Genomic DNA, 18,719 nt, shown 5'->3' with positions numbered 1-18,719 from the left:
CTGAGTAAATTCGCCATGGCGCGTCTCTACCAAACGCCGGACAAAGTCTTGGTTGCCCCTGCTAAATCCGACTCGCGCTGCATTGGGCCAATCGACAGCCGGAGCCAAGGTTGTGAGGCTAGTGAGGCTGAGAAACGAAGGCCCTAGTCAGCCTTGTATCGGCTAGTCGTAACAAATGCACTTCCGCATTGAGAACTGTGCTATTTTTTGGCACATATTATATGTTCTCGGGCCAACGTGTATTACAAAACCATCACCATGTGGTTATGAAGGGAAAGCCCGGAACGCCCAGGCAGGAAGCCCGCTCATATTCGACTTTTGAGATGTCGTGGCGGCTGAGGCGAGCGGCCTACCTGAGGCGTACGGATGGGGAAGATATCTGTCTCAGGAGAGTTGTATAAATAGGTCCATGCGGCAGACAGCCAGATACTCGAGTTTCTTTTTGCCCTAGTAGACGTCTCCCCTACACTATCAATACCCTTACAGGGTTTTTCCCAACCATGTTTCTTTCATCTGTACTCAGTTCTCTCTTCCTCTTGTCATTTGCCGCCGCCCAAAACCACACCGGCGCCCAGCAACTCTTCCCGCGCCAGGAGCTCTGCAACCCTGCCGACCAACAGGTCAAAGCGTGCGGGGCGGCAGACCTGTCCACGTCGAACTGGGCGGCGTTCCGGATCGACGATTTTTTGTCTAGCTTTGTCCTGACGTTCGGCGCCGGGACGTCTACCGATCTCGGGTTCCCGGGATACTTCGTCAGACAGAACCTCTTGCCCGGCGAGTCTTTCCTGTTTGATTGCTCCATCGTCGGTTCCGACCTGTGCAAACACCCCGTCGGGGTCAACCCTGCCGTCGGGACGGACTGCGCCTTCAAAGATATCCCCAACGTCGGTAACGAAGCGTGCGGCGGGTACATCTCACCCCAGGCCGGGTTCGTGGTGGAGAACTTCATCCGCTTCCACCAGGCGGTGTCGAACAACTTCTTCGCCATCGAGGACGCCGGATCGGCGATCTTGAACTCCAACTTCATCGATGAAGTGGTCGACGGCCTCTCCGAGGAGCAAGGCAACATTCTGGAAGCCGTGTTCGAGGCGATCGCGGGATTCGTGCTGGGCATTCTTCCCTTCGGCAGGGCCTTTACCCTCGGTGTCCAGCTGTTCAAAAACCTCGACCGCATCTACTCCCTGGCCGGCGATGACAAGGCTCTGAGCGGGTCGTTGGACGTGGTGCGCACGATCGCGGCGAACGAGGCGATCCGAGACCTCGCGGAGCGCACCAAGGACCAGCTGCGACGCCAGGTACAGGAGATCGTCGACAGCTCGCAGCGGCGCATGCAGGAGTCGATCGACATCGTGTTCGGGACGGGGCCCAACTCGGCGTTCGGCCAGCCCGGGGGCAGCGAGGCCCAGGACAATTTCGCGTTCAGCCTGGCGCAGAGCGGCGCGTTCCTGGATGCCGTGCCCGCGCGTACGGACCTCGCCGCCATCATGGAGACGAATCTGAAGAACTGGATCGTCAGCTCCACCATGGCTGGCATGGAGTGGAACATCGTGCTCGATCCGACGGAGTACGAAGACGACCCAGCCGACCCAGGGGGCGTGTGCCGGAAGGCGATGAAGGGCGTTCCGTTCATCCTGGGCACTCAGTGCGCCGAGTTTCGTAGGGGAGGCTTCGACAGCCCCAAGCCCGAGAATCCCGCCGTGCTCGAGTCGTTGATCGATGTCGCAGAGGCTATCCGCAATGCCCAGGAATGTAATGGAGGAAGTCCCAACTGGCAGTCCGTCGTCGATGGAACCGACAACTCGGCGACCTCGCTACCTCGGTGTTTGTATACCTTTCCCGTTATCAGTGGTCGCCAATAGGGTCTCGGACGGCGTTTGATAGATAGATGTTCGTTCAATTCTAAATTGGTTTGTTTTTCCAAACATCGTGCGTGCCTGAATTTAATTGGGACGATACATCTTGTCCCGCGACAGTGAATTTTCCGGACAAGAGCGCTGGTAAATCATCCCATTCACACCGACACAATATCTTGCCAAAGGGAAACCCGCGGCGGTCGAGCTCCTCAAAGATCCCCTTGCACCAGTGCTCCTGCTCCCCTTGCCCCATACTTGTGAAGACGTGCATTGCCGTACGCAGGGCGAAAAAGACCTTCTGCGGTCCGAGAATGTGCATATCTTCCGAGAGGAGATACTCCATGGACTGGGCGATCATTCTCGCCAGCTCCAGCGCTCGTCTGGGAATTTCGAATACATTTTCCACAGATGTGGCGCCGACGATACGGCTCAAAGAAGTCGGATTTACGCTACCCAGAGACGGCGAGGACGGAGGGATGGTTAGGACGCAACTGTAGAGCAAGAGGAGGATGGTCCAGTAAGAGAGGTGAAGCCGTGCGATTTCGAACTTCGGGAAGTGGAGAGACGTCGGGAAGACGGATGCAGCAGCAAATTGAGAAAGAAAACGTGCTGACGACGGCCGCTCGTGATAGAGTGGTCCAGCTTGGTGGTGCTTTCTTAGGAATCCCTGGTACCAGTCCTCAAGTCGGGAATGAAATTCCCACCCATGTTGGAAAAGTTCTATCCTCTGTGCATGGGGGATGTTGTTGAACGTCGTGCTGGCGTTGAACCGCGACGCATCCTCGAGAAGGATGGCCATTTGAGCCATGATATCCAGCAGCTGGTCAAAGTCCGACTTCGCGTGTTCCTTCCACGGCACCGTCAGCCAGTCCTGTTGTGCCAGGTAGGTCGATCTGCGGGTGGCCAAGGCCAGGACGATCTGCTCTCGAGGTGTGAGCAGCTGCTGCTCAGGCAAACTGTAGAACATCCACGACTTACACTAGTCGATCTGAAGCCCAAGAAGAGACGATGGCTTAATCCAACAACATGTAACTCTGGACCTCGAAGCTGAATTAACCGTGCAATACCTTCCACGTGGCTGACCCATCCGCCAGTGTTCTCCCCTGACGCTTCGAGTAGCTGCTTACTCGGTCAACCAGAGTCCTATACACGTACTCCGAGGAAGGGGCGCTTGCCTCAAAGGTGGACAGTGCCATACAGCTAGCAAGAGTCTGCTCCTCGAAAAGCAGACTGTGGTGTGAGAGAATGTCTTGTAGTCGGCGCAACGCTCTGCCGTAGTTTGCTGTGCCTTCATGCCGGAGCCTCTCATCGCCATATTTGCGACCCAGGCAGACCAGACTCAACGCCAGGATTGCGAGATCAAGGGAGTCGTCGTTTACTCGGGAGGGGTCAATAGCTTGCAGCCAGGAAACTGGGACCTTGTGCCCATTCTGAAGTTTGGCTTCTTCCTGGGGGATGTAATTGTCGAGGAAGTTCGCGAACAGCTCCGCTAGACTGGGCTTGTCTCTGGGACTTTGAAGCTTCTGGTCTGTGGATGTTGCCCCGTCGTCCGTTTCAGGGGTGCTGCAGGGCGTCAAGTCGGCAGGTGAGCGGGTGTTGATGGTGTGCAAGTCTGTCAGCGAAGTCAAAGGCTGAGTTCGAGTCAACAAGGAATCTCGATCCAAGGCGCTCAGATTCTTGAAATGTCGTTCACGCTGATATCCTCCGCATATCCGATTAGTCTTCGTACATCGAGCACAGGAGGGCCTGCATCCATCACACTACCACCGACTTTAGCCTTTATGCCACAAGTTTGAAAGGAGACAGCAACACGGATCTCGATACTTACGTGGATCTTTCGCTTCCTACAGGTGTTGCAACCCTTGGATTTTCCCGCCACACCCACCATTGCGGTGATACACGAAAAGCCCAATGCAGGCTTTGATCTTTGCTCACATGAGCGTTGGACCAGTTTCGACGGTGTAGTGATGCTGACGGAGCGTGAAGTATACAGGACAGGATCTTCCGGAAGCAATTTATGCTGGTGCCTAGGGAGCGTTCCGCTGTGAAAAGCCTTCCAGTCTGCCATCTTTTCCCTAAGTGGAGTCTTCGACCAACTAGGGGACGATAATCGGAAACGGAGTGCCTCGATCCACCTCCCGAGTACGAATAGTTGGAGATTCGGACAGCAATTTTTGAAGCTTTATCGAGTAATTGGTATGTAGTTCCCCTGGTTTCAGGCATTCCACCTTCGAATATGCCAAGGTGTGGTTGAACTGCTCGCGACCCCCGCCCTTGCTCGCCCTCGCCCCACCGGCTGTAGGGGCTGAATTTTGGCAGGACGCCAGAGCCACTGGGGCTTCAGTGGTGCACCGCTGACCGCTAAGTTGGTGGGCGGCACAACCCCTAAATCCCTCCTTGATTGGGCTGCCCACCCGAGGCGCCAGGCTTCACCAGAGGTGATGGTAGGGTGCTCTGAGAGTGTATCGAGAGTGACTTTGAGATAAGCCTGATAGGTGCTGTAATTAAAGGCTCATTCTGTCGTATTGTGCTTGCGCCAGGCGATAGCGGGCTGGAAAGTATGTTGCTCGGTATCAATTCAAAGTAGGCAGTCTCTTTCGACAACGCCAGAGCGTATTGATTTCACAGCGGAGGGCAAATCTGATTTGTCGTCCAGAACTGTTATTTCGCGAAGGAGCCTCAAAAAATCGCCTGTTCCGGCGAGTAGTTCTTCATCACAGCAACTTGCAAAACGTGGAGTTGAGATTCGCTGAACCAGCTGCCCGACGGGTGTATTCTTTTTACCTGGGCAATGAAGTTCTCAGGCACTCCCAGTGGTACCTTGTTGGTCTTGTCGCAGTAGAAGGCTGGAGCAGTCCGTGCCATGTTGTATTTTCCCACCAGGGCTCGCTGGCCTTCTTAAGACATGTGTCCACTAGTATCTTGATTGCTTCGCCATGCAGACTGCCATAGTACGACGCCGCTGTCACGTCTTGCTTGATGAAGCCATCGACACAACTGGCGCAAGTCTTGCGAGCATATTCAGAATTATCAAACTTGGCTTCATGGGGAAATGTGACCTTACTTAACCAGTCCATGATCTGGAGTCATCGGCCCATGCTCCTTGAGTCCATTGTGGAGCATGGTTGTGCGTATCGACGGAGCCTGGTAACAAAACTCACCTCGTGTGAGGAACCGAATAGGCTCGTCAGAAATGTTAGGGAAGCCCGGAAGAAACCTCAACAACTTCTTCACGTCAGGCTCTGGCACATTGCGGCGCAAGAAGATGATCTTCTCTTGCTGAGAAACCACAAGGAGTCCACTAAGGAAGATGTCAACTTCCCTGGGACTTGCCCAGTGACGTTGTTCAGGATGCGGAAGCAAACATGGCGTGAAGGGTCGAGAGATATTTGCTGGACGGACCAAGATATGGTAAATTCATGCCAAGTTCACCAGGCCATCAAGTGCATTTTGAGAATAGCAGCATAGACAATGGGTTAGGGCAGTTTTGAAGAGGGGTGAGGCGGCTGATAAGGCTTGATAGAACTGGATCACCATTCGTTCTTTGACGGAACTCTCAATTCCGATGATCAACTTCGGTCCTGCCTATCGCAATGAACCCCAGCCCGCCAGTCCGCATTCCGCTGTCAAACACTGCGATTCCTCATAGTCACCAGGTTTCAGGCTAGGCACATTGTATACTTATAAATGATTGGTGAACTTGTAGCCACCCCAGACCTGACTCAGCCAGGTAAAGACGCTGATATAGACTTGCGCCTCCGCACCAATCGATGTGTGCTCGCCGGCGCCTAAGGATGTGAGGAACTCATGATAGTATGTCAGATTGCCACCATTTGGACGCCCTTGGACGAGATACTGTCTCGCTAATTCAGGCTCGTTCCCAGTGGAGAGATCATCCTAATCAAGGTAAATCAGTTCTCGCTTTCGTCTCAAAAAAAGAGAGAGTAAACATACCTGGCCTTTTGCAACATATACGGGAAGATTCCCGATCTCACCCGCAGTCGTGGCGTTCCAGCTGAAATCACCAAGACGCGTCCAGGCTTCGTATGGGGACTCGGTTTTCATGGACCAAAGGCTGTATATCCAGACAAACTTGTATGATGTAGGCGCCTCATCACTTTCCAAAGCCTCGTTCACGGCAGCGTTGAACTCGTCTTCTTTGCCCGAGTCATAGAGAGTGAGGACATCCTCCGGAAACTGCTCCTCCAAGACTTGCCGGAAGTTGGGAAGGCCATCGAGCAGCACCATCGCCGACAAGCGATGCTCCCTGGAAGCTGCAAGTGGGGCAAGAAGGCCACCGAAGGAGTCCCCCAAAAGCACAATTTTGTCGACATCGACATCGACTCTCGTGTGAAGATAGTCGACGATAGGAGTTATGACGGACCACCAATCTGGAATGAAGCCAAGACCGGCCCGGCGAGGCGTTGCTTGTCCCGGGCCTTCGTACAACAGACAGTTGACGCCACGTTTGAGGATTTCGGAGCACGATAAATGGTACATGTCTTGCATGGGCTCATCGTATCCAGTGCCGACAATGACAGTGGGCAACGATTCATTGCTGGCAGAAGCCTTGAAGAAGTACGCTGGAATGTCGAAAGCACCAATGCTGGAGTTGGGGGCTTTGATGGTAACAGGCACACCAGGAGCTGGTTTGAGCAGGGCAATGGCCGTGGCGAACTGCTCCAGCATTGGCGTCCACGCCTCATAGAGTCTGGGGTCACTCGCGTTGCCTACAAGAAGTGCGACGCTGGCGCGATTGTAAGACGCAGCATGAAAGGATGCTTCACGAGCCCCAACCGGGTCGACTTCTGGATCTATGCTTTCCGCCAGGGTTGTCATTTGCTCCGCGAACCAGTGGTATGGCGCATACGAGCCATTGAGGTCGCCAGGAACTAGCTGAGTTGCGATACGTAAGACCTCGCCAGAGCTGGTACCTTCTGCGATTGTTGTTGCCAGGACAGCCTCCACGAGGAAGGCCAAGTACGGGTCAGATGATAGCTGGAAAAGGGTGGCATTTGTCGGATCGTAAGTATAGTTGTATAGTTGAGCTGTCTAACGGTAGTTCAGTATGATGTAGTATGAAGCCACAGCCAGCACTCACAGACTGCAGAGCCAGGGGTGCCAGAGGCAGGATCGTAAGCGCTATCCTCATTCTGAGAATGTAGGGCAAGCAAATTTTTCTCCTTTCTGTGATATATCTTGAAAGGTACTTGAATTGGCATGAGATATGTAGAAACCCCCAGAGTCGAGAACGGTCTTATATATCAATGAGTTGATCAATATCCGACAACCGCTACACGTAGTAGTCAAGTTTTCTCATCGGGACGGCACAGTACTATCCTCGAATCAGGCGAAGTGGTGCAGCGGACGACAACCTGAAAGGTACAAACTCTCGAGAAGCAAAACTTTTGGTCATCCGGAGAATGGCAGCTCGAGAACTGCCGAGGTGGGCACGAGTTCAGAACAAGGAACAATTAAACGGATGGAGCCAATATTCTGCTCGTTAGATCTCAAACATTTGAGATGAGCGCCCCCTTCGATGACTACCGTGCTAGGTTAGTATGAAGGAATACTGAGATGGAGTACCGAAGGCTATTACTTAGCTTTGCTCAAGTTCCGACTCTTCCCTGTCGCCTATGAGGACGCAAGGATAAAACGGCCACGTTCTAGACAGCATTGGATGCCTGACTGACTAGTGTGGTATTGATACAAAAGCCCAGACTGCTGTAGTTGGTGTCATTGGAAGAGCGTTACGAGTTGGGATTAGGACGAAGGTAGTGGCCACTGATATGCCCAAATTGATAGTCATTCTTCGTTCTTTAGCCACATTCAAATTTAGGCGCGTCAGCCAACAAAGCGCAATATCTTACAAGACTACACTTGTTCTTACTCTAAGTGCAACCGTGAAAGATTTGCGAGGATGTCATATAGCAGGGAAAAGTGCACTTCCTCATATCATTGCAATACCCTAATACAGAGCTTGCTTCCTGCCGTATCGTCGCAGTCTATTATAATCCTGGTTGCTGTGCTTCGTGGGAGCAAGATGTAACGCTGATGGGTCGAGTGGTCGCAGCCGTCGAAAAGATAAATATATCTATCGGTGTCTAAAGAATGGATGTCGGGGTGTAACCACGGAAGCATGCCTGACCGCCATGCGACCTGCATTCACACCGCACTATCACTATGCGGATTCGTCTCTACCGCAGTTTTGTGTCACTCAATGGTTCCGAGGATAAAGCTCCGAACTCTCCAATTACCGATCTGACAAGTCCAATTACCACCACTCAGCTTTGTAGTATCGGTGGCCACTGGCTAAATTTATATGGCCTGCACCTGACTCTGAGGAAAGTAGAGTCGTTTGGACTTCTCAAGCTCCAAGATAGGCAATCCCAAACTCTTTTCAAGGTACTTCAGCCTGCTTTAGGATTCCATTGGCAGCGACCAGTTCATCTTCATTTGGCATATTGATGATGGGCGATTACAACACATGCTATGGTGTCGGTCAGCAGTTTTCACGGGCAATGCGCACTCCAAGAGAATTTACATGCTGAAATAATCGTTGGGAACCATATCTGATCAACCCAGGCCCAAGCGGGCAAGCATTAAATGATTATGCTAAGCCCTTTCCAGCACCAGATTGTGTCTTGTGAGCACTATACGTTCTTTCGTCCAATGCGGCAGTGTTGGATGGTGTTGTCCACGACCACCACCAACGTGCGCAGAGGATATGATGCTGCCAACAAACACCCTACGCTGAGCGGGTAGTCGCTGACGACGCGACGGATCTGATTCCCATCTGTGACGAGTGAAATAGATGACGCAGTGTTGGAAGGGTGGTTAGGGTGTGCGTATGTCGATCCAAAGACTAGCTTTGGCCCGTTCTCAACTTGACTGCCAGGATTCACTCCAGCATCATCGGCTCGAGCTCTTCAGTCGAAGTAGTAAGCTATGAGACCTTTATTCTTCTTGACTTCTCCTAAAAGTTTTTTGCCCAGTGGAGCGATCGTTGGCCAAACTATCAACCTCAGGGAAGATGAGTGGCGCAGTCTCAGAGAATACAATCCCGACTTTGTTTCCCATAGACGGTCTGAAAATGTTCTTGATCTTCTCCAACAGCCCGTCAGCCGGCTGTAGACTATCAATGATTATCTGATTCAAGTCCACGTCAATGCCCCTTTCACTGGATTCGGGGTTCCGGGTTGGGACCAGAGCATAGAGGCCGCGAGGGCGAAAAAAGTCCTCATTGGACTGACGAAGTATGTATTCGTGCCTATGTTAACTCTGCATATTCTTCGCAATATCGACAGAATCACGATGGCGATCGACAGGGCCTGGAAAATATCTGTCGGTAACGTAACAAAAGCAAACGATGCGAGATTGATGGCATCGAGTCATGGGGGAGGTTAAAGTTGCGTGATTAAACGTTTCAACAAATTCCAGGAATATCTCTTAGTCAATATCACAGTCCTGCAGTTCAGGAGTATAGGCTTTGATGAAGCCTCGAGTTCGTGCTTTAGGTCTTCGTTGAGGCAATACCACTGGTAGTGAGAGCCCTGCATCCTCAAAAGCACTGGTAGGAGGGTGATCTTCTGTGAATCGCTTCACAATCTCTTTGGTGTCGAGACCAATCTTTGTCAGCTCGCCTTGCACTTCATCGAGCTTCCACTATTCTTCATCGTCAACGTACTTGGCACTGCGTCTATGGACAAATAACGCTCTTGCGCATGTACAGTGTCTGATTTCTGAGTGTTGTGGCCCGCAGTAGCTGCATCATCTGATTCGATGTTTTCATCTGCTGTGGCAGCTTTTTTAGCTTCTTTCCTCTCATGATGGTGTTGCAAGTATTCAGATGTGAGACCGATTCCAGCAGCACACTTCTGGCGATCGAACCCATATGGTGCTATTCAACAGAAATTCGTGATACTCAGTGAAGATGCAGTGAGAGAAAACAGTCGGCTTCCTGAAAATGATCGACTGCTTCGGAACCGCCAGTGGACACTGTCTGGTGCCTTGCTCGCAATCCCAGACGTGAATAGGGTGGATCCTTGGTATAGGCCGTGACAACTCCACTCCCCGGGGGAGCCCTAAGCTAGCTCATTTTTAAGCTTTTTGAAATTTCCTGAACAGGTAGTGGTTAGTGGATCCTAGCTTGCATGCAGTCCGCTATACCGAGTATATATCCACTCTGTGTGCTTCACCATTTTATGTATTATCGTCTCAGTCAGCAAAAACTGCAGGGTTGAGGAGGGCATCTCGTACTTCGAACCGAATCAGATGGGACATTCACTCAAAAACCTTCAAGCAAGGGCTCTTTGAGTTCGAAATTGGGTCTACCTAAGAGCAGAGCGAGTGGCATATTCACACGAAGACTAGATTTACTCTACTAGCAGCAGCCCAGGTACAGGTCAGATGGTGTGAAGTGATATACGAATACGAAGATATAGGCTCTGCACCAGTGGTAGGAAACTCAAAGAATCCGAAAGCGGAAATTGACAGGTGAATCGTCCAACGTTCGATCAGGGTCGGGATTGATATGAGACTGAGTCTGGGAAATGGCTACAAAAGCATGGCCGAGAACCATGTAACCGGACAGCCTGCCACCACAAAAGCCATCTAGCTATCTTGATTTTCTGGTGCAATCCCGGTTTTTGAGCTCATTACCGTAACGCTCTCGGGCACATCAGACCTTTACATTGTCGAGTTGACTCTGTATCTACTCATTGAACCATTTGTGTTGTACCTCGTCTTTAAACATGGCTCTGCTGGGGTGTTGGGATATCCCTGAGCGCGGCCTGCGCCGTCCGAATCGCCGAGGACATCATGTCTCTACTTTCTACAAACCGAGATGCTACTCATCCAAAGATGGCCTTGGCTATTCTCGCATCGACCCGTCTCTTCCCTCACCTTCTAGCCCTCGGAGGCTTCCTGCATGAGGTCCGTCTTCACCTACTTGAGGAGAATTCGACAGCAGGACGCATGAAGAAAACAAGACGCCGACTCCTCATGGCACAATTAAAAATTCATGGGTCATCGGCAATATCAAGCTCCTGTCATCCAATAACCATCCGTCGCCCACCGAGATCAGCACCGACGAGAAGCGATAAAGTTCTGGATCAGCTATATTGCTTGCGCTCTGGCTCTGTTTGACCTTATATGTGCTGAACCTGCTTTACCTTACACACCACCATCAAGCAGGCACTTACAGGACCATCAACTTACAGAAGATAGCGAGGTGGATCGTTTTTGCCATGCCATTCGCTGGCCTTCGATGCATGTCCTCAGGCTTGTACGCAATCGGCCACAAGAGTTCGAAAGTCAATCCTTCACAGGAGTGCTATGGGTGAGGGCCGTCCTAGTTATGCTGGCTTCCCCGAATTCGTCATATGCCTGAGCATTAGTGGTTGGCTGAGTTGGAATTTCCAACGTGTTCGGTGCTTACGGAATCAACAGGTCGTAGAAGAGACCTAGTACCACGATGTTCAATTGAGTCCCAAATATTGATCATGGCTCGTTAAGGTCATGTTCAGAATAGTTATTCGAAGAATTCGACTTCGAGGCTTAGCCCAATGTCGTCACACAAACGACAGGCTTTCGTGATTGTCGTTCGTCCTATAGTCAAATACGATGCAAGCCCCAGTCCGTGCACTATTGAACTGGGGTGCGACTTCAAGGCCGTTTGGAATCAACTCGTACGGCGGTAGGATACTTGACAGATGGCTTGATTATTGTTCTGTGCCATGTTATCGGCAGACAAAAGAAATAGTAACTGCAAAGACCTCAGCCTTACGCTAAAACCCCAGCTAATCAGAGAGCAATATTCCCATCCGGTACAATGTACGAGGTACAGGCACCTGACTCAGCCTTGTCAGGCAGCAATGGTCAACAGGTTATAGCATTGGTTGTTGAGTGCGTTGGCTAACAGCGACTAAAAGTGCCTGTTTATACCAAAAACATGCGTGTCAATACCAAAACGTAACCATCGGGCTGCGTAGGAGAGGATCTACACGTGATAACCGCACCCTGGTCGGCTCAATCAATGACCCTTTGACTAATTGCGCTGGCGCTGACGCCGACGCAATGTACAACTCGTCCATCCTTGATCGGACACCTGCCTAAATGCCTTGCATTTTTCCGGATCACGGCAATCGCAACAGGCCCTCGAACAATGTTCTGTACCTTTTACACTCGCCAACCAGGGTTGGAATCACATTTGACATACAGAATATGCTGGATTGAATTCACAATAATGACTCTTCCAAACGCTTAGCTACGTTCGCCTGTTATCCTGCCCTGGTCAAGCGTCGACGGCAGGCGAAATGGCAACATTATTATGGGTTACCAAGAGTGCTCAATCCCAATCCTTGTCACAGTCTGAAGGTCAGGAGCGCCTTGACATTTTCTCACAGGCTCAAGCTGTAAGCCGACACCAAAAAGCAGCGAGCCGGAAACAAGCAACAACGACATTGTACAGAGTAAACACTGCCGTTACGACCGGACGCAAACATGTCTTCAAGCTTAAGAATTTTCAGGCTACACGTGGGAGCAGACATCCCGGGCTGGGCCACGCCAATCCTGATCACCGATACTGCGCCTGCACCTCTCCCTGGTTGCCATTAACGCCCAGCTATCCGATACAGAGAAATCATGACTGGACCGTCCACGAAAGACGCAGTGCTTCGTACTTCCAAGAAGTCGCAGTCAATAAAATTCTTACAGTGCAACGACACAGAGAATTCTGGAAAGGCATTGTTCCTTGTTTGGTAGAATCCGAACCCGGCATTCGACATCTTGTGGTCGCCATCGCAGCAACATATGAGTTCTTGCAAAGGCCACGGGCCGTCCCGCTCGACCACTTTGCCTTGACACAATGCAACAAAGCGCTTCGGACCATATTGTCTGGGGAAACGAATCGGCAATCACTGATAACATCCTCGATTCTCGTCGCGACCTACCATCTTCTCCGAGCGGAAAACGAAGCTGCTGATCGGGCCATCGATTCTGGTCTTAAGATGCTTCAGCTGGACAATGGCACGGACAGTGGTGGCGGTCTTGAGCAGCTGTCCAGTGTACTCATGTCTATCGGTCAGCAGCATGGCTATAAACTCTGGGCCGCTGACGTTGCCTTTCTATTTGAGAAAACAGTCGCAAACTGCGAAGACATCAGACTTGTCCAACACTTTCCGAGCGGTCCATTCACAAATGGTGAACAGGTATTGTCTTCATTTAAGGCTATGATGATGGAAGTCATTGCACGAGTAATGCGCAATATCACTCTAGGGGCTTACGTTGATCCGGACTGCTCTTTTGCTTGTGATGTAGGTCAACACTTCTCTACGATCCTGTTCCATTGGGACATGCTTTACCGCAGCTTGCCCGCAAACTCTGCTACTGAGAAGCTACAACTAGTGCAAGTGAAGGTCGGACTACTACTTGCTCGCCTTTTATTTCACGCTAAGCTCCTCGCGGCGGACGAGCTTCGGGTTGATGCATATGCTGGAACGTTCGCAGAAATTTGTCGGCTCGGCAAAGAGGTCATTGCCTCCCGTCATGCAGGGCGCCCAGTTGTATATGTCGACCGCTTCGTCAACGGCACATTTTTCACGTGTGCTATGCTCTGTCGTGACCCTCAAATCAGGCGTGATTTCATTTCTTTATTGAAGAGTCAACTCGGGTACCAGGACGGCCTCGTCAACTATGCCCGAGGGCATGTAGCGATGATCATGGCAGATATTGAAGAGCACGGGCTCGTGGTAGATAGCTGCCACGACATTCCGGAGACCAAACGAATTGGGGTTTGCGAATTGTCTTGTTCAGAGGACAGAGTCCTGCGCCTGGGCTATATGGCAGCGACGTGGACTGAGAGAACCTCCTTAAATCATCATTTTTCACGAATACCTGCAGAACTCAATGATTACACCCATCAAGAGATCAACGAATGCTTGAAAGGTATGATGGGAGCATACGCGATGTACAGAAAGCTGGACCTGTTTCGGGCCCCGAATGGGTATCTACGGAAAATGTACTACGGCGAGCTTCTTGTGAGAGTCATATTTAGACCTGGCATAGTGGTCAACACGGGAGAAGCGCTGGATTGTAGCAACCTCTGAGCTCATGCCTCAAAGGTGGTGTCGCCCGCAAACATATTTCGCGACTGACATCGGAGCGGAAGGGAATCGTGGGACCACTTAACTGGATGATGATAGATCCGTCCTTCTCAGGGACTTTGTTGTTGTACACCATCCAGCCGGCGACGAACTCTCATCAAGAAAGGCGATTTCGCATGTGCAATAGGAACTCAAGAACGAAAAGACATGCTTCCGGCCCCTGCTTTCTCCCACCTAGTGCGCTCTTCGATGTCGAGTGATTGTGCCGTGGCAAGGCAGTTATGGAGCAGTTCGACCGTTGCTTGTGCTGCCAAGGACAAGAGTGGTTGGCTTTTCCACTACATCCACCCGGGTGGCTGAACGACAGTACCGACAGAACCGGTTAAGAAATCGTGACGCATTCTTGACCGTGCCTCAAAGGTTGATGGTTTTGCGCTGTGCCGACACGCAGAATCACCACCGGACGCAAGAGACACAAATGTTGAGGATGCAATGCACTTGATCGTACAAACAGGTACTTTCTAAATAACATTGAAAGGTATAAAATTATGGTAATAGTTTCACCTTGCTCGAGCCCATGCTCGTAACTTCTTCCACATGCTCCTTGTGACGCTGAAGGATGTTCAGACTCAGTCCAAGTCTTTCCTGTTTTTCGTCACTCCCTCCCTCCTCTGTGCCCATTCCTGTATAGCAACCAGCACACAACACCACGCCATCAGAACAGTCGTTATGCTCATAATGACCGTGGCGACGAGCATCGCGTTCAGATCGTTCTCAATCATCGCATCGACCGTGTCACTGTTCTGTATTCCTCGTCAGCACCGACCGTCACCACAGCAGGTCTTTTCATGGCTCCTTACACTGGCCATGAGCATCAGACCTCCCGACATCAGACAGAAAGACGTGACAAGCTCAGATGGAGGCCGGGACGGTAGCAGAGATCTTGCTGGTGCAATGTAGAGCACCAGGTACGTGAGACTCCTTGTAATCGATGCTGCTGCGAGAAAATTACCGATCTGCGAAGTGTTAGTCACCGTGGCGAAGCACAAACGTGTGAAGAGGTTACCCATTTGTGCATCATTGAAGACTCCGTTGTGCTTTGATGGTGGCCACTGAGTATTGTGCCTAGTAGAAACATAATCATGGCTGGTACGGGGTTGGGCGAGTATCCGGGTATCAACGTCCGGCTTTCGCCTAATGTGAGAGAGGCTTCCGACGCCTGCCTTGTTGACAATACCCGGGACTCGACCATCATACCGCACTATGGCGCAGTCAATATCTCGCGCAGCAATCAAAGACCGAGCGAAACGCACCAAACCACCGCCCATGAACAAGAGCGTGATGGCGACATGTTCAAGATCCTGTGCCGTCCACGCCTCCCCCCAACCTGAGACATGTTCAAGGAAAACATTGGTGATTCCATAAATGAAGATTAGCAAGCATTCAACACCCTCCATGGTGACAGAGCAACTCCACTTCCGAGACGGATATCCTGTTGAGGATTTGAGATTCCACGCCCAGCCAAGCCCAGAAAAGCAGCCAATGCAACGGAGCAAAGTGATGACGCCGACGAAGAAGAAAACCCCCCCTTTGATAAAATGGGCTAAGCCATTGAAGATTCGATCTCCATGCTGAGCGTTGTTAACGGATATCCAAGTATGGTAAACGGAGACTCCTCACAAATATTCCAGCCATAGAAACTATTCCAGTGCAGAAAGAAACAAACGCTAGAATTATCATCACCATGACGACAAAGCGAGATGTGAACGTCGCATTAGGGACGAAGCGCCCCTTTGAAATCCTTGTGGACCAGGAGAAGGGCCGTGTATACCATCCTTCGATTGCGGCACGAGAAGGAAGGAAAGCAAAGTTGAACCGAGTGTGGGAATCGGTTCTCGTGGAATTCATTCGACTTGTTCGGCTCGCACTCCAGGATGGGTCTATAGCGTGTATTTGGTCATCACCACGGGACTCCTCGGTTTCTTGAAACAGCCTGGAAGACGAAACAAGCGGCCGCCGTTCGTGACTCGTATCATAGGTAGCTTTGATCGAGCGGGACCGCGACAAGCTTCTCGTGATGCTTAGGATTGATTCCAGAATCGCAACTGCGGACAACGTCCAGGCAAGCGAATGATGTGAGCTATTGCGATATAAGTCGGGTGTTTTGGAGTTGTATGCTAGACCAAAGACGGTTCCGAGGGCATGCAGCCCGACAAGGAGTATTCTGGCCGGATATGCAAGGCTCGAGCGGGCGATGTCCAACGACGCAACTGGACATGTCAGCGTTTGGTTCTTGGTTGGAGGGGGGCTACTTGCGGAGGGGAAGAGATCCTATCCAAGCCAACATCATGAACCCAATATGTAAATATAAAATGCTTGACGATGTAGGTTCTCTGAAGTAGTTCTCTGCAGGTAAAGAAAGGGACATGGTTGCATTGTCTTCGTTCACACGGGCTTGGAGATGCTGTGCCATGACAGTCATGCTGAGGTAAACACGTTGGTGCAAACGCCTTTTGGGTGCAGAGCACAAGATGAGAATCTTTATATTGGAAAATGGGAAATGCAGATGTCGTTCCGCTGTAGAGCAATGTCTCGAAGCATGCTTCTATATCTTTCGGAGATCATGCAAGAATCCATTGCAGTCATACGGGACCCTGGGTGCTGATGACGCTCAGGCAACATCGATATTGATAGACGATCTAAAGCCTTGCGAGTTCGCATTTTGTAACCCTGGAAGGATACAACACCGGGCAGTCTTGGATACTGGATACTTCGGGACGGAAACATGTGGAGCGTGCCAAGGCCGAAGCGTGCGTGGCATAAGGCTGTGACTGTACTAAGCTGGGAAGGGCAGCATGTTGCGAAGTGGTTCTATCCATTGAGGCGTGCTGCAGGTGGTCGTGTATGATCCGTTGAATTTGCATGAAAAGTCGGCGCTTGAACGAGGGTGTAATACCTCGTACTCTGTCGTGATTTGGCTGAGCTCGGACTCGGTTTACCTTCTTCTCTTGGGAGTTTGGAGAAGCAAGGCTGAGCGAAGCTGGCGAGGCTGAGGCTACGTATATGTCTCCTCATTAATTATTTCGAGTGTCATGTTCCCATTGAAACTTCCGTGATCCCACTGCGAACATCGTGCCAATCTTCTCGGCCACAATAATGCGTCTACTTTCATTTCTCCCCCAGGCTCTGCTCCTCTGCTCTACACTAGGTTCATCATCATCAGCAGCAGCAGCCTCTACGTGGACGTTCACCGACGCCTCTCTCAGCGTGACCAGCAAAGGGTCCGCAGCCGGGAAGGATGGAGGAATTAAAGAGAAGTACGTCCTATTCTGCGACTGATGATTTCATGTACAACTTTCGATATACGTGGAAGAGCTCAAGTAACTGACTGCTATCTCGTTCCCACTCGTTAGACTTACCCCCTCTCAACCGCTCCCCAAACCCATCCTGCTCGGTGGCTCCGACACTTTGAAGATCACGCTCACAACGCAAGAAGGGAAAAGTGCCAAAAGACCGCACCAGGCGTTTCTGCTGCTCCAAGACCAAGAAGGGAAACTCGACGTTTCGTATCCGTTCAGTGTGAAGGAGTCGGGCAAGGCGAAGGTCGAACTGGTATGTGTGATCTATCCAGTGCTGAGGATGAAAGCAGGAAAGAGAGGGAGAGCAAAGGCGGGAATAGTCACATACAGGCTGTGCACCGAGGACTGCCTCATCCGGCCTGCTGCGTCCTCGCCAGAGTTAGTCAATGGGAATGAGAAAAGACTAATAGTTTGGTGCACGGACAGACACACAAAGATCTCCCGGTCCAATTCCTCACTTCCGCTCTCGCGACGAACAATACATCGGGATTGAGCGCATCCATCATCATCGCCTCCTTCAGCACCACCCCAGGCTACAACTCCCCGGCCTTCACCCTCCAAGTCAAGACAGATTCAAATACTCCCATACCCGTCGCAGAGAAACCCCTCCGATACGGCAAACTTTCAGAAATCCACCACATCTTCCGCTCTGACCCAAGGTCTCCGCCCGCGATCATCAGTCTGGTGTTTTTGGCCGCTGTGGTGGGAACCCTGCCGCTGTTGGCAGGTGCCGTACGTTGCTCTTTGTCCCCTGTCCCCTCTTCTCTATCGCACGCCTTTATAGCCCCTGTCCCATTTTCTGTCACATTACTTCCACCACCACTCACCACCTCAACCACCATATCGCCCGAGAAGAAACAGTGCTAACCTCTTCGCCCCTTCCTGTCCCGATAGTGGCTCGCCCTCGGAATCAACCTGTCCTCCCTGCCCAAGGCCTTCTCCGCCGCGCCGATCTCGCACGCCTGCTTCGTGTCCTCGATCGCGGGGATTGAGTTCGTCTTCTTCCTGTACTACACGAGCTGGAATCTGTTCCAGACACTCCCCGTCCTCGGCGTGTTGGGCGTCACGGCATTCCTGAGCGGCAGTCGTGCCCTGACGGAGGTCCAGGAGCGGAGGTTGGCGGGGACCAGATAAATATGGTGGGAGATGGTGTGTGCTCTCAGCTGGATATCACTCATCCATTCACCATCCTCCCCTCCCTTCAAGGGACACAGATGGGAAATATGATCGGGAATAGATGGATGCATGCATGCACGGGAAAAGCAGGAATATAAAAGCGTGAAGGAACTCTTGAAACAAAACTGAACACGGCGCAAGCAAGCAAGCAAGGTTAGAAATAACCCTGGGATAACCAATTCTATGTCCAAGGTTCCAATATATCCAATCGATCTCTCCTTGCAGGA

General features: G+C 51.3%; 6 protein-coding genes across 6 annotated transcripts; 3 read left to right on the top strand and 3 right to left on the bottom strand.

Annotated features, from left to right (window-relative positions):
- Positions 1–500: 500 nt before the first annotated feature.
- On the top strand, positions 501–1,859 carry AYL99_10654 (hypothetical protein; the record flags this gene model as incomplete). Its single annotated transcript, XM_018842160.1, has 1 exon — positions 501–1,859. One exon carries the CDS (start codon positions 501–503, stop codon positions 1,857–1,859), a length of 1,359 nt encoding a protein of 452 aa, XP_018688321.1.
- Positions 1,860–1,899: 40 nt separating this feature from the next.
- On the bottom strand, positions 1,900–4,718 carry AYL99_10653 (hypothetical protein; the record flags this gene model as incomplete). The annotated part of the gene is made up of 3 exons (XM_018842159.1): positions 1,900–2,772; positions 2,921–3,484; positions 4,638–4,718. The coding sequence occupies 3 exons, from the start codon at positions 4,716–4,718 to the stop codon at positions 1,900–1,902; spliced, it is 1,518 nt and encodes a 505-aa protein (XP_018688320.1).
- Positions 4,719–5,534: 816 nt separating this feature from the next.
- On the bottom strand, positions 5,535–7,005 carry AYL99_10652 (hypothetical protein; the record flags this gene model as incomplete). Its single annotated transcript, XM_018842158.1, has 3 exons — positions 5,535–5,750; positions 5,808–6,905; positions 6,955–7,005. 3 exons carry the CDS (start codon positions 7,003–7,005, stop codon positions 5,535–5,537), a joined length of 1,365 nt encoding a protein of 454 aa, XP_018688319.1.
- A 5,164-nt stretch (positions 7,006–12,169) lies between these two features.
- AYL99_10651 (hypothetical protein) lies at positions 12,170–13,960 on the top strand (the record flags this gene model as incomplete). Its single annotated transcript, XM_018842157.1, has 1 exon — positions 12,170–13,960. The coding sequence occupies one exon, from the start codon at positions 12,170–12,172 to the stop codon at positions 13,958–13,960; it is 1,791 nt and encodes a 596-aa protein (XP_018688318.1).
- Positions 13,961–14,586: 626 nt separating this feature from the next.
- On the bottom strand, positions 14,587–15,414 carry AYL99_10650 (putative membrane protein; the record flags this gene model as incomplete). The annotated part of the gene is made up of 4 exons (XM_018842156.1): positions 14,587–14,760; positions 14,818–14,973; positions 15,024–15,218; positions 15,271–15,414. The coding sequence occupies 4 exons, from the start codon at positions 15,412–15,414 to the stop codon at positions 14,587–14,589; spliced, it is 669 nt and encodes a 222-aa protein (XP_018688317.1).
- Positions 15,415–17,113: 1,699 nt separating this feature from the next.
- AYL99_10649 (hypothetical protein) lies at positions 17,114–18,450 on the top strand (the record flags this gene model as incomplete). The annotated part of the gene is made up of 4 exons (XM_018842155.1): positions 17,114–17,274; positions 17,371–17,569; positions 17,743–18,048; positions 18,211–18,450. The coding sequence occupies 4 exons, from the start codon at positions 17,114–17,116 to the stop codon at positions 18,448–18,450; spliced, it is 906 nt and encodes a 301-aa protein (XP_018688316.1).
- Between the last annotated feature and the right edge of the window lie 269 nt (positions 18,451–18,719).

This window comes from Fonsecaea erecta, assembly GCF_001651985.1.
Source record: "Fonsecaea erecta strain CBS 125763 chromosome Unknown Scaff12, whole genome shotgun sequence".
Taxonomy (NCBI): Eukaryota; Fungi; Ascomycota; class Eurotiomycetes; order Chaetothyriales; family Herpotrichiellaceae; genus Fonsecaea; species Fonsecaea erecta.
The sequence above is the reverse complement of the archived record's forward strand: the minus strand, read 5'-3'. Positions and strand labels throughout refer to the sequence as shown.